This window comes from Sciurus vulgaris (assembly GCF_902686455.1).
Source record: "Sciurus vulgaris genome assembly, chromosome: 9".
NCBI classification, from domain to species: Eukaryota; Metazoa; Chordata; class Mammalia; order Rodentia; family Sciuridae; genus Sciurus; species Sciurus vulgaris.
This window is the reverse complement of record NC_136469.1, coordinates 106,350,378-106,378,093: the sequence shown is the minus strand read 5'-3', so window position 1 is coordinate 106,378,093 and position 27,716 is coordinate 106,350,378. Positions and strand designations below refer to the sequence as shown.

The window sequence follows — 27,716 nt, the reverse complement described above, 5'->3', positions numbered from 1 at the left end:
AACCGGTAGCGGGCTAGGGACAGCATTCTTCGGAAGCACTGCATTATCAAATTAATCCAAGACTTCAGGCTACTGAAGGCTGGTAGGTGATACACTGGAAATCTACAGGGTCACTATAAGCCAATAGAGGAAATCTACAATATCACAGAGTCCATTGACATCTGACCAATATGAGAAAACAAGGGAAGAAAATGTCCGAAACAAACCTAGATACTATATCAATAAAACCCAATGACAGCACAGCAGAAGAAATGTCAGAAAGGGAGTTCAGAATGTACATAATTAAAACAATCAGGGAAGCAAACGAGGAGATGAAAGAACAAATTCAGGCATTAAATGAACGCACTAATCAACAGTTAAAAGAGCAAATAACGGAAGCAAAAGAGCATTTCAATAAAGAGCTAGAGATACTGAAAAAAAAAACAAACGGAAATCCTTGAAATGAAGGAAACAATAAACCAAGTTAAAAATGCCATAGAAAGCATAAACAATAGGATAAATCACCTGGAAGACAGAACTTCAGATATTGAAGACAAAATATTTAACCTTGAAAACAAGGTTGACCAAACAGAGAAGATGGTAAGAAATCATGAACAGAATCTACAAGAATTATGGGATATCATGAAGAGGCCAAATTTAAGAATAATTGGGATTGAGGAAGGCTTAGAGAAACAAACCAAAGGAATGAACAATCTATTCAATGAAATAATATCAGAAAATTTCCCAAATCTCAAGAATGAAATGGAAATCCAAGTACAAGAGGCTTATAGGACTCCAAATATGCAAAATTACAACAGACCTACACCAAGGCACATTATTATGAAAATACCTAACATTCAAAATAAAGACAGAATTTTAAAGGCCACAAGAGAAAACAATCAGATTACATTCAGGGGGAAACCAATAAGAATATCAGCAGATTTTTCAGTCCAGACCCTAAAAGCTAGAAGGGCCAGGAACAACATTTACCAAGCCCTGAAAGAAAATGGATGCCAACCAAGTATTTTATACCCAGCAAAACTTACTTTCAGATTTGACGATGAGATAAAATCCTTCCACGATAAACAAAAGCTAAAGGAATTTACTAAAAGAAAGCCAGCATTACAGAACATTCTCAGTAAAATATTCCATGAGGAAGAGATGAAAAACAATGATGTAAATCAGCAACGGGAGGAACTAGCCTAAAGGAGTAGCCAAATAAAGGAGAAACCAAATCATGTCAAAAAACAAAAATGAGTCCAATGACTAGGAATACAAATCATATCACAATAATAACTGTGAATGTTAATGGCCTCAACTCATCAATGAAAAGACATAGACTGGAAGATTGGATTAAAAAGAAAAATCCAACAATATGCTGCCTGCAAGAGACCCATCTCATAGAAAGAGATACCCATAGACTGAAGGTGATAGGATGGGAAAAAAACATACCATGCACACGGACACAGCAAAAAAGCTGGAGTATCCATCCTCATTTCAGATAATGTGGACTTTAAGCCAAAACTAGTCAGAAGGGATAAAGAAGGACATTACATACTGCTTAAGGAAAGCATAAATCAGCAAGACATAACAATCATAAATATCTATGCCCCGAACATTGGCTCATCCATGTACATCAAACAAATCCTTCTCAAATCCAGAAATCAAATAGACCACAACACAATAATACTAGGCGATTTTAACACACCTCTCTCACGGCTGCATAGATCGTCCAAACAAAAATTGAATAAAGAAACCATAGATCTCAATAACACAATCAACAATTTAGACTTAACCAACTTATATAGAATATACCATCCAACAAAGAACGAATACACTTTCTTTTCAGCAGCACATGGATCCTTCTCTAAAATAGACCATGTTTTATGCCACAAAGCTACTGTTATCAAATACAAGAAGCTAGAGATACTACCTTGTACTCTATCAGATTATAATGGACTGAAATTAGAAATAAATGACAGAATAAAAAACAGAAACTTCTCCAATACTTGGAGATTAAATAATGCACTATTATACGATGAATGGATAACAGAAGACATCAGGAGGGACATTAAAAAATTCTTAGAGGTAAATGAAAACAAAGACACATCATATCAAAATCTCTGGGACACTTTGAAAGCAGTACTGAGAGAAAGATTTATTTCATGGGGCGCATTCAACAAAAGAAGTAGAAATCAACAAATAAACGACTTAACACTACTGCTCAAAGCCCTATAAAAAGAAGAGCAGACCAACACCAAAAGTAGTAGAAGACAGGAAATAGTTAAAATCCGAGCTGAAATCAACGAAATTGAAACAAAAGAAACAATCGGAAAAATTAACAAAATAAATAGTTGGTTCTTTGAAAAAATAAACAAAATTGATAAACCCTTAGCCACGCTAACAAAGAGAAAAAGGGAGAAAACTCAAATTACTAAAATTTGGAATGAGCAAGGAAATATCACAACAGACACGAGTGAAATACAAAATATAATTAGAAGCTATTTTGAAAATCTATACTCCAACAAAACAGAAAACCTCGAAGACATCAACAAGTTTCTAGAGACATATGAATTACCTAAACTGAACGAGGAAGACATACACAACTTAAATAAATCAATTTCAAGCAATGAAATAGAAGAGGTCATCAAAAGCATACCGACAAAGAAAAGTCCGGGACCAGATGGGTTCTCAGCCGAGTTCTACAAAACCTTTAAAGAAGAGCTCATTCCAATACTTCTCAAAGTATTCCATAAAATAGAAGAGGAGGGAACCCTCCCAAACTCATTCTATGAAACCAATATCACCCTGATACCTAAACCAGACAGAGATACATCGAGGAAAGAAAATTTCAGACCAATATCCTTAATGAACATCGACGCAAAAATTCTCAACAAAATTTTAGCAAATCGCATACAAAAATACATTAAAAAGATAGTGCATCACGATCAAGTGGGTTTTATCCCAGGGATGCAAGGTTGGTTCAACATTCAGAAATCAATAAATGTCATTCACCATATCAACAGACTAAAAGTTAAGAATCACATGATTATTTCAATAGATGCAGAAAAAGCATTCGATAAAATACAGCATCCCTTCATGCTCAAAACACTAGAAAAAATTGGGGTAGTGCGATCATTCTTTAACATTGTGAAGGCCATCTACGCTAAGCCAAGGCCAATATCATTCTAAAACTGAAAGCATTCCCCCTAAAAACTGGAACAAGGCAGGGATGCCCTCTTTCACCACTTCTATTCAACATCGTTCTTGAAACTCTAGCCAGAGCAATTAGACAAACCAAAGAAATTAAAGGGATACGAATTGGAAAAGAGGAACTCAAACTATCCCTGTTCGCTGATGACATGATTATATATTTAGAGGAACCTGGAAATTTCACCAGAAAACTCTTAGAACTCATAAGTGAATTCAGTAAAGTAGCAGGTTACAAGATCAGTGCTCATAAATCCAATGCATTTTTATACATAAGTGATGAATCTTCAGAAAGAGCAATTAGGAAAACTACCCCACTCACAAGCATCAAAAAATAAATAAAATACTTGGGAATCAATCTCAGAAAAGAGGTGAAAGACCTCTACAATGAGAACTACAGAACACTAAAGAAAGAAATTAAAGAAAACCTTAGAAGATGGAAAGATCTCCCATGTTCATGGATAGGAAGAATTAATATTGTCAAAATGGCCATACTACCCAAAGTGCTATATAGATTCAATGCAATTCCAATTAAAATCCCAATGATGTACCTTACAGAGATAGAGCAAGCAATTATGAAATTCATCTGGAAGAATAAGAAACCCAGAATAGCTAAAGCAATCCTCAGTAGAAAGAGCGAAGCAGGTGGTATCGCAATACCAGATCTTCAACTCTATTACAAAGCAATAGTAACAAAAACGGCATGATATTGGTACCAAAATAGACAGGTAGATCAATGGTACAGAATAGAGGACACGGACAGAAACCCAAATAAATACAATTTTCTCATACTAGACAAAGGTGCCAAAAATATGCAATGGAGAAAAGATAGCCTCGTCAACAAATGGTGCTGGGAGAATTAGAAATCCATATGCAACAGAATGAAACTAAACCCATATCTCTCACCATGCACGAAACTAAACTCAAAATGGATTAAGGACCTCGGAATCAGACCAGAGACCCTGCAGATTATAGAAGAAAAAGTAGGTCCAAATCTTCACCTTGTTGGTCTAGGATCAGACTTCCTTAACAGGACTCCCATAGCACAAGAAATAAAAGCTAGAATCAACCACTGGGATAGATTCAAACTAAAAAGCTTTCTCTCAGCAAAGGAAACTATCAGCAACGCGAAGAAAGAGCCTACAGAGTGGGAGAATATCTTGCCAATCATACTTCAGATAGAGCGCTAATCTGCAGAATCTATAAAGAACTCAAAAAACTCTACTCCAAGAATTCAAATAATCCAGTCGACAAATGGGCTAAGGAAATGAATAGACACTTCACAGAAGAAGATCTACAAGCAATCAACACACATATGGAAAAATGTTCAACATCTCTAGTAATAAGAGAAATGCAAATCAAAACCACCCTAAGATTCCATCTCACCCCAATTAGAATGGCGATTATCAAGAATACAAGCAACAACAGGTGTTGGCGAGGATGTGGGGAGAAAGGTACACTCATACATTGCTGGTGGGGCTGCATTTAGTGCAGCCACTCTGGAAAGCAGTGTGGAGATTGCTTAGAAAACTTGGAATGGACCCTCCATTTGACCCAGGTATCCCACTCATTGGCCTATACTCAAAGGACTTAAAATCAGCATACTACAGAGATACAGCCACATCAATGTTCATAGCTGCTCAATTCACAATAGCCAGACTGTGGAACCAACCTAGATGCCCTTCAATTGATGAGTGGATAAAGAAACTGTGGTATATATATACAATGGAATATTACTCAGCCATAAAGAATGATAAAATTATGGTATTTGCAGGCAAATGGATGAAATTGGAGAATATCATGCTAAGTGAGATAAGCCAATCTCAAAAAGCCAAAGGACGAATGATATCGCTAATAAGTGGAGGATGACACATAATGTGGGGGAGGGAAGGGTTAATGTTAGGGTTAGAGTTAGGGTTAGGGAGGGGGGCAAGTATGGAGGAAGGAAGTACTGTATAGAGGGTAAAGGGGGGTGGGAGGGGTGGGGGGAAGGGAAAAAAAAATATTGTCAAAATGGCCATACTACCAATAGTGCTATATAGATTCAATGCAATTCCAATTAAAATCCCAATGATGTACCTTACAGAAATAGAGCAAGCAATTATGAAATTTATCTGGAAGAATAAGAAACCCAGAATAGCTAAAGCAATCCTCAGTAGAAAGAGCGAAGCAGGTGGTATCGCAATACCAGATCTTCAATTCTATTACAAAGCAATAGTAACAAAAACGGCATGGTATTGGTACCAAAATAGACAGGTAGATCAATGGTACAGAATAGAGGACATGGACAGAAACCCAAATAAATACAATTTTCTCATACTAGACAAAGGGGCCAAAAATATGCAATGGAGAAAAGATAGCCTCTTCAACAAATGGTGCTGGAAAAACTGGAAAACCATATGCAACAGAATGAAATTAAACCCTTATCTCTCACCCTGCACAAAACTCAGCTCACAATGGATCAAGGAACTCGGAATCAGACCAGAGACCCTGCATCTTATAGAAGAAAAAGTAGGTCCAAACCTTCAACTTGTTGGCTTAGGAGCAGACTTCCTTAACAGGACTCCCATAGCCCAAGAAATAAAAGCAAGAATCAACAACTGGGATAGATTCAAACTAAAAAGCTTTCTCTCAGCAAAGGAAACTATCAGTAATGTGAAGACAGAGCCTACAGAGTGGGAGAATATCTTTGCCAATCATACTTCAGATAGAGCGCTAATATCCAAATCTATAAAGAACTCAAAAAACTCTACACCAAGAATACAAATAATCCAATCAACAAATGGGCTAAGGAAATGAACAGACACTTCACAGAAGAAGATGTACAAGCAATCAACAGATATATGAAAAAAATGTTCAACAGCTCTAGTAATAAGAGAAATGCAAATCAAAACTACCCTAAGATTTCATCTCACCCCAATTAGAATGGCGATTATCAAGAACATAAGCAACAATAGGTGTTGGCGAGGATGTGGGGAAAAAGGTACACTCATACATTGCTGGTGGGGTTGCAAACTAGTGCAGCCACTCTGGAAAGCAGTATGGAGATTCCTCAGAAAGCTTGGAATGGAACCACCATTTGACCCAGCTATCCCACTCCTTGGCCTATACCCAAAGGACTTAAAATCAGCATACTACAGAGATACAGCCACATCAATGTTCATAGCTGCTCAATTCACTATAGCCAGATTGTGGAACCAACCCAGATGCCTTTCAGTTGATGAATCAATAAAGAAACTGTGGCATATATATACAATGGAATATTACTCCGCCATGAGGAATGACAAAATTATGGTATTCGCAGGCAAATGGATGAAATTGGAGGGTATCATGCTAAGTGAGATAAGCCAATCTCAAAAAACTAAAGGACGAATGATCTCGCTGATAAGCAGATGAGGACATACGGGGGGGGGGGTAGGAGGGGTTAGTGTTAGGGTTAGGGTTAGGTTTAGGGTTAGGGATAAGGAGGGTGGTAAGAATGAGGAAGAAAGGAATGTATAGAGGGAAAAGAGGGGTGGGAGGGGAGGGGGGAAGGGGAAAAATAACAAAATGAATCAAACAACATTGACCTATGTAAATTTATGATTTTTAATTAAAATTAAAAATTTAAAAAAAAACACAATGGCATGCTACTTTACATCATTAGGACGGTTATAAACAGGAGGGACAGTAAGTGCAAGTGAGGATGTGGACAAATCAGAACCCTCATACATTGCTGAGGACTGGCAGTTCTTTAAAATATTAAATGCTGAGTTACTACTAGTCTCAGCAACCCCACTCCTGGGCATATAACCAAGAGAATTGAAAATGAATGTCCACACAAAAACTTATACATGAATATTTATAGAGTCAATATTCTTAATAGAGAAAAAGTTAAAACAACATGAATATTTCCCAATTAATATATGGATTTTTAAAAAATTGTGGTGTATTCCTACAATGTTGTATTAACAATAAAAGTGAAAAAATTACTGATACCTGCTACAATATATATGAATCTTAAAAATACTAAGCTAAGTCAAAAAAGCCAGTCACAAAAGGTGCTATATTGTATGATTCCATAAATAGGACATTTCCAGAATACCCAAATTCATAGAAACAGAAAGTAAAGTAGTGGTTATGAGGAGCTAAGGAGAGGAGGGATGGTAATTTCCCACTAATGGATATGGGGTTTCTTTCAAAGATGATGAACATGTTCAGGAAAGAGGCCATTGTGAGAGACAACTCTGGAGTGTTGTGAAACTAACTGTACACTTTAAATAGATGAATTTCATGGCATGTGAATTATATCAATAAAACTAGTATTTTATAAGGTAATTAACCTAATATGAATAAAGTGACATATCATTTTAGTAGATATAGAAAAAACATTTGATAAAATTCAAAACCCATTCATGACTTTTTAAAAACCACAATGAGAAAATTTCCTTAATCTGATCAGCACATAGAACCCCTTAAGCAGAATTATTGAAAACTCTCTGATTCAGAAGATATGAAAGGCATCAAGGACTGGGAAGGAGGAAATTAACTGTCATTTGTAAATAAAACAATTGTGCTCTTAAAAAAATTGAGTGAATCTAGATAAACTATAAAATGTATTAAGTGATTTAACAGAGAAATGCAAAAAAGGTTTTAAAAAGATATAATTCACAATAATATAAAAAATATATCGGTCTACTGATAATCTAAGGGAAGAATGTGAGATCTCTGTGGTTAAAACTGTAACATATTACTGAGAGAAATTTAAAAGTACCTCATTTAAAATACCAAATTAAATATTATCATAGCATATCATCTGTATGAATTGGAAGACAGTGTTGCAAAGAAATTCTTACTGATTCAATCTATACACTTAATGTATCCCAACTTTAAAATACAAAACAAAATCAGCATTTGTAGAAATTATGACATGTGTTTTAATTTTATATTAAGTGCAAATGGCCAAATAATAGTTGAAAAAAATCTTTAAGAAGTAAACATATAGAGGACATATACTATTCAATATAAATTCTTGTTATAAAGTTATTGTAAATTCAGACAATGTGGCCTTGATTTCATCATATTCTGTCAAATAATCAAAAAAATAGGTATGCACATAATCTCTTGTTTGATAACAACTCTGATATTACGGTGCAGGGAGAAAGGATTGTTCTCTAAAAAAACAAAAGGTGACATGTCAATCGAATATGCAAATAAGAAAAATTAATCCCAACCTTTCACTACACACAAAATATTAATTCCACAATTACAGCATATATGTAAAACTGAATGCTCAACAATAACATTCCTAGGAGAAAGATAAAAGAGATTTCTGTGTTTCCAGTGTAAGCAAAGATTTCTTACAAATAATTCATCACAAAAGAGAAAATTGATAATATGGGGCCATTAAAATTAAGACCTTAAGGGGGTTTTCAAATGGTGGACTAGACAAGTTTTCTTTCCTACCTGCTCCTTGGTATGAAACCAAGAAAGCAGAAAGGTAGCTTCTCAGCAAGCTTGGCAAACAAAACAAAAGGTCAGAAGGACTTTCCTGAAATTTAATAGTGAACACTCAAAGCAGATTCAGGACTCAGGAGGTTGACTATCAGAAAATAAGGAAGAAGTTCCCAGCACCACAGCCACTGCCTCAACAGAGGCACCAGCCAGAGTGGTCCCTCCTCCAGCGAAGTAGGGGGATACAGGAATTAAAAGAACCCATATTTTTGGAGGCCTAAGGCTATCTGGGTACAAAGAGTTTAGAGATCAAAAATGCTGCCCAACCAAACTGAAAGGAACACTGCACAATGTCCTTGTATGGGAAAGAAACCACATCTTTCCTGACTGTGTGAGAAGGACAGAGAAAGAAACCATTCTGCAGTTCTAGCAAGGGTCTGGCAAATGGGTGAGCTAATTCCTGGCAAACCTGCGTTTTGGTCCAAATATAGTCTTGGCAAACACACAGTATGTGACACAGAGTGTGCCTAAGTGACCAGGAGAAAATCAAATGTGGAAAATCAAAGGTTTTCACAGGGGACAACTTGTCATGGAAACCCACCTGGCTCTCTCCCCTGCTCCAATCTGGCTGCTTGTAGGACTGGCTGGGAGAGATGCACCTGGCTGGGAATTTCAATGGGTGTGGGCTGGAAAGATTGAGTTTGGAGACTGAACCCAAGACCAGGAAATGTAGGGTCCACAGGTGATTTAGTGGACTAAGAATTGGCTCCTTCACTACGTGAGAGGAACCCAAAGGGGATCCCAGTCTTCCAGCATTGACTGTCAATTTCTGGGCCCTGGAGATGCTCTGATTTAAAATCTCCAGAACAACTGGCATTCACCAAAGAGCCTGGAGCCCACCTAAGCCTAAATAAACCCCAACTCTAGGAGTTGCACTTATTATATTAATTCTCTCACTCTAGCAACCCGACCCTGAAGGCAGAGCAAGCATTTTACTCCAAAAGTCCCCACCTAAACTCCTGAGAAGTTGAGAATCTCTTGAACTACAATGGAAAAAATTCTTTAATTTTTCATTGAGATTTTTTTTTTCCTTTTTTCTTTTCTGTTAAGTGTAACCTTAATGGTTCATGGACATTTATAAATATTCATATATTTTTAAATTTTTTAAATTGTAGATGGACACAATGACTTTATTTTATTCATTTATTCTTTTTTGTGGTGCTAAGGATCTAACCCACAGCCTCACATGTGCTAGGTGAGAGCACAACCACTGGACCATAAGCCCAGCCTCCTTATATGTTTTATTTCTTTTTAATTTCTAGCATTTTTAAGAGAGTTATTTTTCATGGATCAGTTCTTTGAGAACTAGGATGTTTGATTAGTATATTTCAGTTTTGTATTGTTTTATTTTTATTTTTTATTTTTTAAATTTTTATTTCATACATATATTTTTCTCTCATCTGTTTCCCTTGATTCTCTCTCTTTTCTTCTGCTAACAGCCAATTTCTATTGTTCTCTCTTTCACTATTCCTTTAATTTTTTGGGGGGGTGCGGGGTACCAGAGATTAAACTCAGGGGTACTCAACCACTATACCACATCCCCAGCTCTATTAGTTGCTTAGTGCCTTGCCATTGCTGAGGCTGGCTTTGAATTTGTGATCCTCCTGTCTCAGTCTCCCTCTTTCTTCAATTTTTAACTTATATCTTCTCCTCCCTCATAATCATCATAACCTCCATCACTTCTGTTCTCTCCACATCTACCAATTGAAATTGTAAGCCCTTTTGCAAACTTTCTGTTTTTATTGTAGGCAATAACAGATCATATAATTTCTGTTTATTGTGACAACACTTTAGACATCATAGCAGGAACTATTTGGGTTAATGCTATATATTGTTTGCATTGATCATTGTTATTATTTGTATGTCCCTCAATGATGAGGTACTTGAAACCTTCAGGGACACTATAAGTCTACAGGGTAGAAACTCTACTGCCTCATATTCATACTGTTACATAGGTAGAACACAAACAACATGAAAAAACAAGGGAACGAGTCATCCCAACCAAACCAAGATACTTCAATAACCCATCAACACGACAGTGCAAGAAAAATCAGAGAGGGAGTTTAGAATGCACATAGTTAAACTAATCTGCAAGGTAAAGAATGATGTAAGGAGTGAAATCCAAGGTAAAATGCAGGAAATGAATGATCACTTCAATAAAGAGATAAAGATTCTGAAAAACAAAATCAAGGAGAAATCCTCAAAGGAATCAATAAACCAAATTAAAAATTCAATGAAAACCATCACAAACAGACTAGACCACTTGGAAGAGTTTCAGGCAATGAAGACAAAATATATGACCTTGGAAATAAAGCTGACTGTGGAGAAATATGTTAAGAACATAAGCAAAACTTCCAAGAAATATTGGATAATCTCAAAAGAACAAATTTAAAATTTATTGGAATAGATGAAGGCTTGGAGACACAAACCAAAGGAATGCACAATCCTTTCAATGAAATAATGTCAAAAAATTTCCAAAACCTAAAGAAAGAAATGGAAAATTAGATACAGGAGGCTTACAGGACCCCAGATATACAAAATTACAAAAGACCCACACCAGGGCACATTATTATGAAATGCCTAACATACAAAATAAGGATAGAACTTTAAAGGTTGCCATAAAAAAACAGGTTACATTTAGAGAGAAATCAATCTGGATCACAGCTGATTTCTAAACACATGCCCTCAAAGATAGAAGGTCTTTGAATAATATATACCAAGCTCTGAAAGCACATAGATACCAGCCAATAATACTATCCCCAGCAAAATTAAGCTTCAGAATTGATGATGAAATAAAAACCTTCCATGATAAACAAAAGTTGAAAGAATTCACAACTAGAAAGACTGCATTACAAAGCATACTCGATAAAATATTTCATAAAGAAGAAATGAAGGGCTGAGGTTGTGGCTCAGCAGTGGAGTACTTACATAGTATGTGTGAGGCACTTGATTCAATCTTCAGCACCACATAAAAATAAATAAATAAAATAAAGGTATAGTGTCCATCTACAACTAAAAATTATTGTTTAAAAAATAAGAAGAGATGAAAAATAAAAGTGAAAATCAGCAAAGGAAGGAATTACACTAGAAGAACAGTCAGTCAAAGGAGAAACTAATTCAAATTAAAAACTAGAAATAAATCAAAATGATAGGGAACAAAAATCACTTCTCAATCATAACATTGAATGTAAGTGCTCTAAAATCATCAATCAAAAGACACAGACTGGCAGATTTTATTTTAAAAAAGACCCAACAATATTCTGTCTCCAAGAGACTCACCTCACAGGCAAAGACATCTACAGACTGAAGGTAAAAGATAGGAAAAATTTTACTCACATGAATCTTGCAAACAAACAGGGGTCTCTATCCTCATATCAGATAAAGTGGATTCCAAGCCAAACTTAATCAGTAGAGACAAAAAAGGACATTTCATACTGCTTTAAGGGAATTATACATCAACAGACATAACAATCTTACATATTTATGCCCTGAACAATGGAGCATCTACATATAATGAACAAACCCTTCTCAACTTCAAGAATCAAATGACCACAACACAATAACACTGGGTGACTTTAATACACCTCTCTAACCACTGGACAGATCCACCAAATAAAAACTGAAAAAGCTATAGAACTAAAAAATACAATTAATAATTTATATGTAACAGACATATATAGAATATTTCATTCATCAATCACTGAATGCATGTTGTTCTAAGCAGCGCGTGGATCCTTCTCTAAAATAGTCCATATCTTAGGCCACAAAGTAACTCTTAGCAAATATGAAAAATAGACATGATACCTTGCATTCTATCACATCATAATGGAATGAAATTAGAAATTAACAATAAAATAAAAAAATAGAAGCTACTCTAAAACCTGGAGACTAAACAGTATGTGATTGAATGGACAACAGAAAAAAATCAAGAATGAAATAAAAAAAATACTTAGATGTAAATGAGAATAGTAATACAACATCAAAATCTCTGAGACACTAAGAAGGCAGTGCAAAGAGGAAAGTTCACCGCATTGAGTTCATTCATTAAAAGGATAGAAAGCCACCAAATAAATAACCTAATATTACATTGCAAAGCCCTAGTAAAAGAACAAATCAACACCAAAAGTAGTAGAAGACAAGAAATAATTAAAATCAGAGCTGAAATCAATGAAATTGGAACAATAAAACAATCCAAAACATCAAAGAAACAAAAAGTTGGTTCTTTGAAAAAGTAAAAACATTGATAAACCCTTAGCCAAGCTAACAAAGAGAAAGTGAGAGCAAACTCAAATTACTAAAATCATGATGAAAAAGGAACTATCACTACAGACACTACTGAAATACAGATGATAATCAGAAATTATTTTAAAAATTTATACTGTAATTAACATAGAAAATCTTGAAGACATCAACAAATTTCTAGAGACATGACCTATTCAAATTGAATCATGAGGACAAAGAAAATTTTAACAAGTCCATTTCAAGCAATAAAATTGAAGATGCCATAAAAAGCCTACCAAAAAAGAAACGCCCAGGACTAACGGTTTCTCAGCAGAGTTCTACCAGACCTTCAAAGAACTAACACCCATCCTCCTCAAATTATTCCATGAAATAAAAAAGGAGGGAACCCTGCCAAACTCATTCTGTGAAGTTAGTTATCACCATGATACCAAAACCAGACAAAGACGCATCAAGGAAAGAAAACTTCAGACCAATATCCCTGATGAACACAGATGCAAAAATTCTTAATAAAAACCGTTAAATCACATACAAAAACATATTTAAAAGATATGCACCATGATCAAGTAGGGTTCATCCCAGGGATGCAGAGCTGGTTCAATATATAGAAATCAATAAACATAATTCATACGATTGACTCAATAGATGCAGAAAAAGCATTGACAAAATAGAGCATCCATTCATGTTCAGAACGCTAGAAAAGCTAAGGAGAGTAGGAACAGACCACAGCACTGTAAAAGTTATATATGTTAAATCCAAGGCAAACTTCATTTTAAGTGGAGAAAACTTGAAAGCATTCCCTCTTAAAACTGGAATAAGACAAGGATACCCTCTTTCATCACTTCTATTCAACATAGTCTTAGAAACTCTAGCCAGAGCAATTAGACAGAAGAAAGAAATTAAAGTGATAAAAACAGGAAAAGAAGAATTCAAAGTATTTCTATTTGTCCATGACACAATTCTGTATTTAGAAGACCCAAAAAAACTCCACCCCGAAAACTTCTAGAACTCATAAATGAATTCAGCAAATTCACAGGATATAAAATTAACACCCATAAATTTGTTATGTTCCTATACATCAGTAATAAATCAACTGAAAGAAAAAATTAGGAAAACCAACCCACTCACAGTAGTCTGGAAAAATATAAAATATTTGGGAATCAATCTAATAAAAGAGGTAAAAGGCCTCTACAATGAAAACTACGGAACACTAAAGAAAGAAATAGAAGAAGACTTTAGACCATGGAAAGATCTCCCATATTCTTAGATAGACAGAATTAATATTATTAAAATGGCCATAGTACAAAAGTACCATACAGATTTAATGCAATTCTTACTAAAATTCCAATGATGTTCTTCATAGAAATAGAAAAAGCATCATGAAATTCATTTGGCAAAATAAGAGGACCAAAATAGCCAAAGCAATCTTCAGCAAGAAAAGTGAAACAAGAGGCATCACAACACCAGACCTTAAATTATACTACAGAGTTACAGTAACAAAAAAGGCATGGTATTGGCACCAAAACAGACATGAAGATTAATGGTGCAGAATAGAATACACAGATACAAACCCATATAAATACAGTGATCTCATACTAGACCAAGGTGCCATAAACATACATTGGAGAAAAATAGCCTATTCAACAAATGGTGCTAGGAAAACTGGAAATCCATATGTAGGAAAATAAAATTAAACCTCTATCTCTCACTATATCCAAAACTCAACTCAAAATGGATCAAGGACTAGGCATTATACCAAAGACTCTGTGCCTAACACAAGAAAAAGTAGACCCAAATCTCCGTCATGTCAGCTTCAGAACTGAATTCCTCAACACATCTCCTAAAGCATAAGAAGTAAAATCAAGAATCAATAAATGGGATGGAATTAAACTCAAAAGCTTCTTCACAGCAAAGGAAACAACCAAAAGCATGAATAGAGAGCCTACAGAATGGAAGAAAATCTTTGCCCCAGCACCTCAGATAAAGCATTAATCTCTAGGATATACAAAGAACTTAAAACACTTAACACAAAAAAATAATAATAACTCAACCAATAAATAGGCAAAGGAAATGAACAGATACTTCACAGAAGAAGAAATAGGAATGGTCAAAAAAATATGAAAAAATGCTCAACATCTCTAGCAAACAGAGAACTGCAAATCAAAACTACACTGAGATTTCATCTCACTCCAGTCAGATGGCAATTGCCAAGAATACAAGTAACATTAAATGTTAGTGAGGATGTGGGGGAAAAGGTACACTCATACATAGCTTGTGGGACTGCAAATTGGTGCAAGCACTCTGGAAAGCAGTATGGAAATTCCTCAGAAAACTTGGAATGGAACCACCATTTGACCAACCTATCTCATTCAATTTATACCCAGAGGACCTAAAATCATCATACTATAATGGCATAGCTACATCAATGTTTATAGTAGCTCAGTTCACAATAGCTAAACTACAGAACCAACCTAGGTGTCCTTCAACAGATGAATGCATAAAGAAAATGTGGTATATATACACAATGGAATATTACTCAGCCATAAAGAATGAAATTATGGCATGGATGGAATTAAAATAGCACTATTAAACGCTAAGTGAAATACGCCAATCCCAAAAAACCAAAGGTTGAATGATTTCTCTGATATGTAGATGCTAACATATAATGTGGATGCTAGATAAGGTGGAGGGAAGAATAGAAGTACTTTGGATTAGACAAAGGGGAATGAAGTAAAGGAGTGGGGATGGGAATAGGAAAGACAGTAGAATGAATCGGACATAACTTTCCTGTGTTCATATGTGAATACACAGCAAGTGAAATTGCATATCATGTACAAGTGAAGGAATGGGAAGTTATACTCCATGTATGTAGAATATGTCAAAATACATTCTACTGTCATGTATAACTAAAAGAACAAATAAATTTTTTTAAAAAAAAATTAAGATCTTCAATTCCACATAGATTCTAGAGGGTTGGAAGCCAACCAGATAATGAGAGATCTTAACGATACACATATCCAATAGATGGCATATATGTTAATCAATTTTTATCACTATCATGTCTCAGATAAACAATTTAAAGAGAGAAAAGATTAATTTTGCCTCATGATTTAACAGGTGCCAGTGTATGATTGATTGGTCCCATTGCTTTGGGCCTGTGGTGAGGCAGAACATCATGGCAGAATCTCATGAGCAAGAAGATCTCAACAGGAGGCAATGAGAGAGGGAGAGAAGGGGCCAGGGTCCCAATATCCCTTTCAAGAGTACACCTCCAATGACCTCACTTCCTTCCACAAAGCCTCACCTCCCAAAGGTTCTACCAGAGCACAGCAGGCTGACAGCCAAGCCTTTAGCACGTGGGTCTTTGGGAACATTTAAGATCCAAACCATAAGAATATATATCCAGTATGTGTAGAAACCTATGAAATAATAACAATATGAGAAATGGGCAAAATATTTCTAAAAACACATCAAAAAAATGATTTTTAAATAGCCCAAACATTTTCAAAATGTGATCAAATTATCAGGCAAATACAATTTAAAACCACAAAGAGAAACCATAACATTCCCACCAGAATTATTAAAATGAAAAATACAATGCCAAAGATCAGGAAGCATTTGGAACAACAATAACAACCATACAAAGATGTTGGAAGTAAAAACTGGTATAACCATTGTTAAGAACTTTTTCTTATAACCCTGTTCAACCACAGACACGGACAAGAATAATAATAGCATCACAATTCACAACAGCTGAAAACTTAAAATGAATGTACACCAACAGCAGAACAGAGAAATACATTTTTATATAATTATATATTAGAATAATACATAACAATGAAAACTAATTACCCTCAAGATGAATACATTTCTCAGAATAGTGCTAGACAAACACAGTCAGATACAGAAATGTTTTATACTGTATGATTCTATACATATGAAGTTCAGAAAAACAAAATTACCTAAGGTGTGATTAAAGACTTTCTTGGGGAAGATGAGCTATTTGGGAGGGGCCATGAGGGTGTTTCTAGGGTGCTGTTAAGAACCTGCTTCTTGATCTGGGATCTGGTCACTATGTTAAAATTTATTGGCCTGTAAAATTGTTTTGTTTTTTTTTTTTTTCTGTAAAGTTATTTGCATACATCCTGTATGAATGGTATACCCAAATAAAAATGTAAAAATTAAATGAAACACAGACACCTACATTGCTTTCCATTCTCCTGCTGTGGGGAGAAGCAAATCCTGCTGGCGTTGCTGCTTTCGGTTTGGTTTCTAAACTGGGAGCATTTGAGAAAATCGGGCCAGGAGGAGTTCACCATCCCCAGGACAGATTCACAGCCTTCCTTTGCAGCCTCACAGAAAGATCTACAGGGAAGGAGGCCACGCCTAGAAGAAAAGAAAAACATGAAGATGAATGTTTTACTAAAATACTCCCCCCAAAATATTAATGTTAGTCACCAGTGTTGTAATATTATTTTAACTTATATTTCCTACAGTCAACAACTTAAATTTCTGCATCCGGTCCTATGGCAATGATTTCAGTTACCATATTATGTGGATTCTAGAGGGAATGGGGTATTCCATAACCCATCATCTACCTACCTCTTGGGGTAGTAGATAGTTGTAGGTAATCATTTATCTCAAATGATTATTTTTAAATTTCCTCTGCTAAAATACACTAGCTGACCAGAAAAAGAGTTCTACTTGATATCAAAAGGAAAAATTTAACAGGGAAATGAAGGTCTCGAAATTGCAAAGGTCACAAAATAGAGTTACTCTTGTTTCTCTTACTTCCCTTTGAGAAATTCAAAGTATCACTAAGAGACAGACAAGGGAAAATTGTTCCTTAACTTCCCCAGCCTCCCTGGAAAAGAAACATCACACAGACAAGTAACAACTCAGGAGGCCTTGTGCAGCTATTCATTTATCTTTTCAGATTTTTATTTTGTCTTTTGCAAAGTAGAAAAGTACAAGAAATTGTCTGTTAATGGTAAGAATAACGATGTCCCTGGAGCTTGTCTTTATCCACCTAAGATACAATCAAACCCTCCCAGACTCACAGCTCTGTAGATGGAAAGTTGGCTAATGTGGCCAAGGGCATGAACTGCTTCCTTTCAGATGCAGGTGGATTGCTCCACCTTACAGATGGGGGTTGCATCGTTTTGCCCTTGCTGATCCTCAGCCAAGGGCATTTCAATTGATTTTAAGGAAACTAGGAGGAAATACATATATGTCAGTCAAATCAAAGCACACACTTCACAAATGTAGGCATGATTCCATATCACAGAATCACACGATATTAAATGTGTAAGAAACCTTAAGTAACACCTCATTTAATTCCTCCATTTGAGAAGCGCAGGCCCTGGAGACTCTGGGATGTACTCAAGATTACTCTTAACATCATCTTCCTAAGCAGAGGTGGAAACAGATCCCAAGTAGGTAGGCCATGTTCTACCTACTCTCCCATATCATCTGTTCTCACATAAAGGCCTAGTAATCGGGCTTTAAAAATTCCTTGATCCAACAAGCACATATACATTCTTACTTCTACAGATTACAGAAACATAATGGATTATGCCAGCCATTGAAATACAAATGGAACTGATAAGTCAAAGATTCTTGGGGTAAAAGACCTTGTTATATATAAAAATGTAGAAAGGGAATAATCAACAATTACATTCTGATAAAAAAATGATTTTTACTTTCAGACCATCACGTTAAAGCTGAGCATACTTTAGAACCTTGATATTCATAAAATTACCTGCATAAATTAATATGTAGCTAAATTTGATAGTGAAGATTGGAAAAAGAAGTTTTGCACTTGAAAGAATGACCTTTAATAAATGAAACATGAAGTATTCCAAACCAGTATCTTGGTATAAAAAGACACATGATTGCTATTCAGAAAATATATTAGATACTCACAGAAATAAGAAAGTATCATTTAAATCACATTGTTTTAAAAATATTTCCTTCCCTACATTTTATTCCAAGAAGCTAGACTTTATTTTCATAAATAAAACTGGGGCACATAGTTGAGGAATGTGGAGAACATGGATCACTACACATTTGCTCACACTTCTAGGCACCGTTCTGAGGACATTCATTTGTGTATTTCTCACAATAGCCTTATATGAGAGGTGCTGTTACTATTATTTCTAATATACAAATAAGGAAACAAGCACAGGAAAAATAAGAAACTTGTCCTACTAATAATGAATGGCAAATCCAAGATTAGAACCCAGGCAGATTGACCCAAGGACCCATTCAATTAACTTACTACAGGCAGTTCTTACTTCACGAATAGATGTTTCACCAAAAGTACCACTGAAGGTCAGTTAGTTCACAACTTGATAGGTATTTTCCCATCGCTCAGCTACATACAGGGTGGTTGGGATCTCAATTCATTTGACAAAAGGATAGTACACATGCAATGAAATATTGTATGTTTCAAAGTGACCAAAGAAGACAAAGAAAGTTTTCCACTCTCTTATCTAGGTGTGAGACAGCCCACAGCTGACTTGTATTGGGTAAGCCTATTTTGTCTTCTCATCCTGGCCAGGGTCCCAACGTCTTAATGCCATCCTGACCACTCTGACTCCAGCACCCCACCCAGAAAACCACCAGAGTACTGAGAACACATTCTTCCCTTCCTACCGTCAAAACTGCACTTCCAATTGCAGCATCTTAATCAGGCTTCCAAATAAGAGAAGGGATGGGGTTAAAAAAAAACAGAGTATTCCACAAAAATAGATGGGCTCTTAACTTTTCTGGCAATTTTTGTATCTTGAAAGGAAGACTGCTTGCTGGCACAAAGCAATCTTTGATAAAATTTCAGCCAACATTTGAAATTGAAAAAAAAAAATCATCTAACATTTTTTTGAAGGTGTGGAAGATTACTACAAATGACCTCTCCTCAGGGTTCAGCTCTCCCAGGCAGTTCCCAGGCCTTTTCTCACTTCTGAAACCATCTTTTTTTTTTTTTTTTTTTTTTTCTTTTAAATCATTCCACATCTTTTTTCAGACTCTTACGGGGCAACAGCAATAAAGTTTCATACAGAAGTCTAGCAGAACTGTTTCCATGTTCTAAAGTTAGGTCTATTAACTCAGAAATGGACACATTCTCATTGGTATCATGGTCATTTTTTAAGCGTACCACCCTCTAACCTTTGGATGGTCACTTCCCTGTCTGATCTTGGGTCAACAGTTCAGTCCTGCCAAGACTCAGTTTCTTCATTTGAAAAGTGAGGGTTTTAGAAAATCTGAAGTCTGTACCATTTTTCATGATACTTTTACCACAGACATTCTGTAAATCAAGATTGATTCTTTAATGCAATATTTCTCAGAGGAACACTAATAATCCCACCAGCCTTGTTAAATTTCAAAAGGTAACAAACATTTTTTTCAGGATTTGTTATGGGAATATACAGAAACATTAAAATACCATTAGACCCTCCATCTATAAATAGGACCTAAGAAAAATGTCCAGAGTGTTTCAAAATAGCTCTCTAAAGAGTCATAACCAACAAAGACCCATAATCTTTAAATTGCTGGAACAGGACATGTGACATAGTGATAGAATATTAATAACTAGCTGCCCTTTTAAATAGTGAGCAAAATAAGGAGCATTTATTCTTGCTTTGCATGGAATACAATTGCCTGCAAAGGGTTCAAGTATTTTGCTTTTTATCACAGGGAGCAGTGTGGTGAGACAGGCCACACTATTTTGGAATATAAGTATCTATATCCAAGCAACAAGCAGACTGACAACTGAAAAACAGTACTCATCACAAGTGAGGATCCACTTTGGCTATCAGAATTACTATTTTAGAAATGGTGATTATTTTAAATTCATGTGTGAAGTACATTTGACGTTGTGCAAAAGTCCCTGACACATTTCAACTAAAGTTAAAGAAGAAAGCTCTTATACTACCTCTATAATTATTTGCTGAAACATTCAATAAACAAACAAATAAGGATACTATATAGTGATAGTGAGATTTTTATGGTGTTTTCACTAGGAATGATAGTCTAAAATAATCCCTACCAAAAATTTATCCATTTTACCTTTAAAACTTTTAGAGAATTTATCTAAATTTTCTTAAAAAAAATTTTTTTTACAAATTTTTTAGGAATTTTGTTATGCTGTACCCACCAATAGACACCTAGGTTTTTATCTACAAAAAATGTTCTGATAAGGTCATAAACATAAAATTACTGAATAAGTTACAGCCACAGAATTAAGTTTATATGGCTAATGGATTGTTAAATTTTATAAATCACATCTTTTCTAACTTTTCATTTGAATGACTTTTATACTTATAAGAGAGAAGTTATGAAAATGATCCATAAATTTTGCATATAGCCTTCATCCAGGTTTCCCCAATATACTCATCTTACATAACTACAATATAATGATTAGAACCAGGAAATTAATATTGGGACAATATCTTTAATTAAACTAAGGTCCCTACTCAAATACTACCAGAAAGGATCCCACATTGCATTTAGTTGTCAATATTTACTTTTGACTTAAAAAAAACCTAGACTTTAAATATATTAGGAATATATTAGGAGAGCTCTTCATCCATGGGGTGGGGACAAGACAGAACTTTGTGGCAGGCACATTCTGAGATGGCTTCCAATGATCTCTGCCTCCTGGCATTCTTGCCCTGTGTCTGTCCCTCCTCTTGAATGTGGCAGCCTGTCACTTGTGTCCAGCCATAGAAGGTAATGGGATGTCACTTCCATCATTAGGCTACATAAGACTGTGACTTCAAGGTTGATAGCAGATCCTCTTCCTTTCTGGTTTTGATGAAGCAAGTCTCCATATTAGGGAGGCCCATGTATCAAGAACCTGAGGGTGAACTCAGTCTGACATACACTAGGCACTAAGGACCTTAGTCCAACAGCCCTTGAAAAACTGAACACATTCCAATAATCCCATGATCTTTGAAGTGAATACTTCCCCACTCAAGCCTTCAGATGAAACACCAGCCTGGACAAGATCTTAATTGCACCCTTGTGACCAACTCCAAAGCAGAGGAGTCAGATAAGCAACTTCCAGCTTCCTGACTCATAGAAACTGTGAGATAAATAGATGAGTGTTGTTCTAAGCTGCTAAGAGTGTGTTAATGTATTACCCAGCAATGGATAACAATACACTTTGACACATCAATTTGTCAGAGGCAAGCTACTGAGTTAGCTGTCCTCTTCACTGATGAGACTCATGCCATCATTTTTTAAAAAACACATTCCTAAATTTGTCTTTGTTAGGCTGAGCTGTTCAGTGAACAATGCTCACAAAGTCAGAAGTCACAGCAACTCTCAAGAGTTGTGGCCCTTACTTAGCCACGATGAGAATGTTGATGCTGAAAGAGTCTTGCAAGATCATCTACTCCCATTTCCTCCTTTTACATTGTGAAGAAACTGAAACCTAAAGAGATCTCACAGCCAAATGCTAGGATTCTAGTCCAGTGCTCCAAAATATCTTGTCTAGTTGGCTTCCTCTCACACACAAACCACAGATAACACAGAGGCATCAATCTACAAGTGAGCCTGAATTCATCACCACTGCTAGAAAAGACAGAGAGAGCGAGAGAGAGAGAGATTGAGAGAGAGAGAGAGAGAGAGAGAGAGAGAGAGCACTCAACCTCCCTATGAGGGGCCAATAGCATCAGGTTCCTGGGTCAGTACATGCCAGTGATTGAAAGAGACCTTGTAAGATGTTAGACTTAGGATACGAGAAAGACAACAAAGAAGTTTCCTTGGTTCCTACCTCCACTAGACATGGAGATGGAAAACTGAAAGTGAAAGTTTTTATTTGTCATTGTCTCAAATCAGAAGAGAAATAACAGGAGAAGTCAGGGTATTTATAGATCACATTGATCAGAAACTCCAACAACAAGGACTATGTCTGTTTTTTGTTCATTTTCCCAAATTCCTTGTTAAAGACACTGATATCAGCCAGGTATGGTGGTGTGTGACTGTAATCGCAGCCACTCAGGAGACTAAGGCAGGAGGATCACAAATTTGATGCCAGCCTGTGCAACTTATTGAGACCCTGTGTCAAAATAAAAATTAAATATGCTGGGAATGCTCAGTGGTAGAGCACCTCTGGGTTCAATCTCTAGTAGTGCAAAGAGAAAGAAAGAGAAGAAGAAAGAAGAAAGAAACAGAGGAGGAGGAGGAGAAGTAGAGGGAGGAAGGAAGGAAGGGAGGGAGGGAGGGAGGGAGGGAGAGAGGGAAGGTTGAAAAAAGTAAAGGAAAGAAGGAAAGGGAAAGATACAGAAAACAGAAAAAGAAAAGAAGAAACTAATGTCAGGAGCTAAGAGAGGGCACTCCCAAGCTCACATGTTCTTGGCAAAACCTTCCAGTCCTCCCTCATACCTGGCCCCCACCTCACATCCTTGAGAACAGTGTCTGCTAGCAGGACTGATCCCATCACTACCTCTTTCCCTACTTCAGTCAATTAGCAGGTATACTTAGGATGTCCAGCTCTCCCTCACCTCCTGAACAACACTTTGCTTAAAAATGTACCTCTTACTACCATACTCCACCTTTCCAAAGCTCTCCATTACCCTACTTTGTTTATTCCAGTGCACTTAGCACTCTCCAACATACTGTTACTTATTATTTATTTATTATTTATTTGTCTATTGCTTATCTCCCACCAATATGATATAAGCTCCATGAGGCCAAAGATTCTTGTCTGGTTTGCTTGCAACTGTATTCCTAGACTGCAGAGTCAGCACTCTGTAAACACCTGTATAATAAATAAATGAGCAACCTGTGGTGGATGACTCAGTTCCCTGCCTGGAATAAAGCTTTCAATAGCACAGTTGGAAGGAGAACCATCTCCACTTAAGTTTCAATCTAGTGGGATGAACAAGAGCTTACGCTGCCCCTAACAAGGGACCCCTTCTCTTTCAGGTCAGCAAATTTTACCTGCACTATTCAACCTTTAAATCATTTCCATGTGAGAAGAAAGTGTCAGTTAAGTTGCTATGGATGAAGACCCTACAGATGAATTATCTTGTTTATATGCCAATTCTGGGATGTCACTCTTAAAATAGAGAAATTCGAGGAAATACCAACAGAAGAAACACAGGTTGAATTAGGACAGATGTGAATAATGTAAAACACACAACTTTGAGAGGGAATATAAAATTGTATACCCTTCTAACCAGCATGATGCTGATTCTCATTAGTATGTGGCATACTTGCCAGGGCCCATGGGATAGGGAATTAACAAATCACAAAGGAAACTTGAAATTGTTAAATTATATTTGCAGCTGTTTTGATTTTTGTCCATCACAAAATGATGCCATAAATATGGATATCCAAACGAACTGAATCACAAGTATTATTTCTAAAATCTAGTCACATCCATATAATACCAATGAATTATTGAGGAGAAATATAAACGAACTCCTCCACTGAACTCGATGAAATGTGTGTGCTTGAAGCACTGTCAGCAGCATGACACGGCATTTTCAGCAAGATTTGATCTTTCATCACTGATTCTCTAGTTTTGTATCTTTGTGAAATAAAAGCAATCTGAATTGTCTGACCATATATTACCTATAGGTTCATAAAAAGAAACCTCATCTATCATTGGATGTGCTATGCATAATGCCAAAAGGCAGACTAGCTTGCCTTTGTCACTGAACAGTCAGGTACTGGCACTGGTGTGACTAAAAGAGACTGCTGTTTCCAATTTAGCAGAGGCAAGTAACCAGGAAATTACTTTCACAATATTATTAGTAACAGCAACACAGTTCAATTCGTTTTTTTTACTACTGACCTATACATTTTAAAATTATACTTATGAAAAAATAATTCTATAATGTTTCTATTTATTACCAAATGTAACACAATAAAACTTTTGAGACATAGTCAAAATCCTTAGTAAAATAAATTATCAGTGTATGATTAGTAAAATAAATTATCAGTGTATGATTAGTAAAATAAATTATCAGTGTATGATTATTCTCGAAAAAGATAAAAATAAGCTTATACTGACCTTATATAACTAATAAATTCTCAAAAAATTAGTTTCAAATCCAATTTTCCAATTGGTCTTTAAGATGATTTCACGGTTGCACTGATATAGGAGATTGTCACAGGCTGTGTTATGAACTAATTAAGAACATAGTAAGTCTTCTAAAATTACCTGATAAGTGAATGTGATTTTTTATTACCAAAACATTATTAATTATTGGTGTGTGTATATGTACATATATATATATATACATATATATATATAATGGAATATTACTCAGGTTTAAAGAAGATTGAAATAATGGCATTTGCTGGTAAATGGATGGAGTTGGAGAATATCAGGCTAAGTGAAATAAGCCAAACCCAAAAAACAAAAAGCTTAATGTTTTCTCTAATACATGGATGCTAATTCACAATAAGGGGAGCGGGATAGGGAAGAATAAAGTTAGTCTAGGTAGAGGGAACTGAAGGGAAGGGAAAGGGCATGGGGGTAGGAAGGATAGTAGAGTGAAACAGACATTATTATCTCATGTACATATATGACTGCATAACCAATGTGATCCTACAATACGTTCAATCAGAAAAATGAGAAATTATACTCCATTTATGTATGATTTATCAAAATACATAAATGTATTCTACTGTCATGTACACCTAATAAGAATGAATAAAAAAAATTAAAAAACATTAAGAAAGTTCAATTCAAAATAGCATAGAAATATAAGATGTGCAGTAGTAGAAACTGTGAGTATAAATTAGATGATAGAAAGAGGCTTTATAGTTGTTAGGTAACAAAGAGTTATTCTTTTTCTTTTTTTTCTTAGACATCATCCCAGTAACAACTTTGATACCCATTGATCATTCACCTGGAAGCCATCTCAGGCTACTAGTAAAATGATGAAGTCAAAACAGGAAAACCCTATTATGGTGCATTTGAAATGACGGGAAAAAAATTTCAAAACAATTATAGGATGGTTGACATATTAAAAAGCTGTATGGATTTAATGTATGCAACTCAACAAATTATCAGTATACTCCTGTGAAAACATCACCACCATCAAAGCCATAAACATATCTTAAAGTTTCCTCCTGCCTCCTTTACCAGAATTAGCATGTGTGTCTGTGTGTGTACATGCCTGTGTTATGAACTCTTAACATAATGTAGGAAAATCTCATTGCAACTTCAAATAATGGGACCAGGATGCAGATTTGTTCTTACTAGGAAAATCTGTTACTTTTATAAAGAAGTCTAGGGAGATTATAAGAAATGAACCTTCCCAAAATGAAATTTTAAATATCTCTTGTTTCCTTTAACATTATTTTTCTTCCTCTACTAGTGGCTGAAACAAAATATGTCTTTACCTTTTATTTACCTACTTATAACTTTAGCAAAAGCAGTGCTTAAAAGCTGAACATTGGGTAAATAGAAGATAGTAACACAGCAGAATCCCAATCTTGACCTTTATCCTGATTTTAGAAACAAAATTCACAGAATTATGTGTGAGAAGCAGTATGACAGGCCCAGAATTTAATACGTAGAGTCAACAGTTCTATTATAAATGGTTTAACTTTGAGCAAGGGTCAAACCACCCAAGACATATACCATGCAAGTAGATAATTTGACACCTTCCTGTGGTAATACACTTTAAAAATCTGTTTAACATTTATTAAAATGAGAATCTAGAATTATTATTGAAAGTAAGAGGGCTATGGGAAGCAGTGTTGCGATGTGCCACTCCCCACTTAGGAAAGCAGAGATCCTGTAGTTAACTCAGCCCATCCTTCCTGAAGACAGGAGACCTCATGTTCTTACTGGATACTGTTGCACAATCCCTCACAAAAAATCCAAGCAGATTCTCTCATTACTCCTAAAGTAAACATAAAAGTGGCCCTGAGAAAAGTTACAAATAATTTAATTTCATTTATTTTGCTTAAAAAGTTTTTAGATCTCCGTCTTTGTGGGTGCCATGGGCCACTATGAATGGCCTTAAGTCAATGGGTAAAATCTGCCTTAGGATGCTGGATTCCTTACCTGCCTGATATCTCCAATAAGTTCTCATCAGAGATTTAAAATTGCTCCAGTGATAGCAAACACACCATTTCCTGAGACTGTTGTTATATTCTGTATTTATATAACTTTATTATTCCTAAAATTCTTCCTTTGGCTAAGTTGGAATTTACTGCTCAAAGACTTTCAGGTAGTGGTTCTATATTTGCTCTGTGGTAAAATAGAGAAAGGGTGTGGTCTCTCTTCCATGCCATGGCTCAGAAATATTTGAAGATGGCCAAGGTGCAACCTCCGTTCTTCACTCTCACTTCCCTCAACTATGACTCTGCACATGAACAGATTCTCAGTCACCACCCTGTCATTGTCCTCTAGATATTCTATCATGTTCTGTTTGGCTCTTTATGTCAACTTGAAGATTTTTCAACTAAAGTTGACCCAGAATCTTTTTAACTAAGTGCACATGGGTCAATATCAAAATGAAAGCACAAAGCCACCAAGCCAATCTTCCAGCATCACCTAAATGTATCCTCAACTTTTAGGTCCTGGATTTCAACAGTGATGGAGATATGCAAGTTAATTCTAGCTTGTTGTTCTGCCAAATGAAGTTCATTCAAAAGGAAGCTAAGTCATCTCTGAAAATATCATTCAAGTCACTTTAAATTTCAATTCTTTTAATATACATATGAAGTTTAATTTATGTATAATTTTTCAGGAACATATCAATTATACAAAAAATACACAACTATAGTTAACATATGGTGAACTCCCATTGACCTAGACATTA

At 35.6% G+C, this 27,716-nt stretch overlaps 1 protein-coding gene across 1 annotated transcript in view; it reads right to left on the bottom strand.

Moving 5' to 3' along the window:
* Nucleotides 1-27,716, bottom strand: part of CORIN (corin, serine peptidase) — a 337,588-nt gene that overhangs the window by 190,666 nt on the left and 119,206 nt on the right. The window contains 1 exon segment of the mRNA XM_079153921.1: nucleotides 17,126-17,307. Coding sequence (XP_079010047.1) covers nucleotides 17,126-17,307 — 182 coding nt within the window.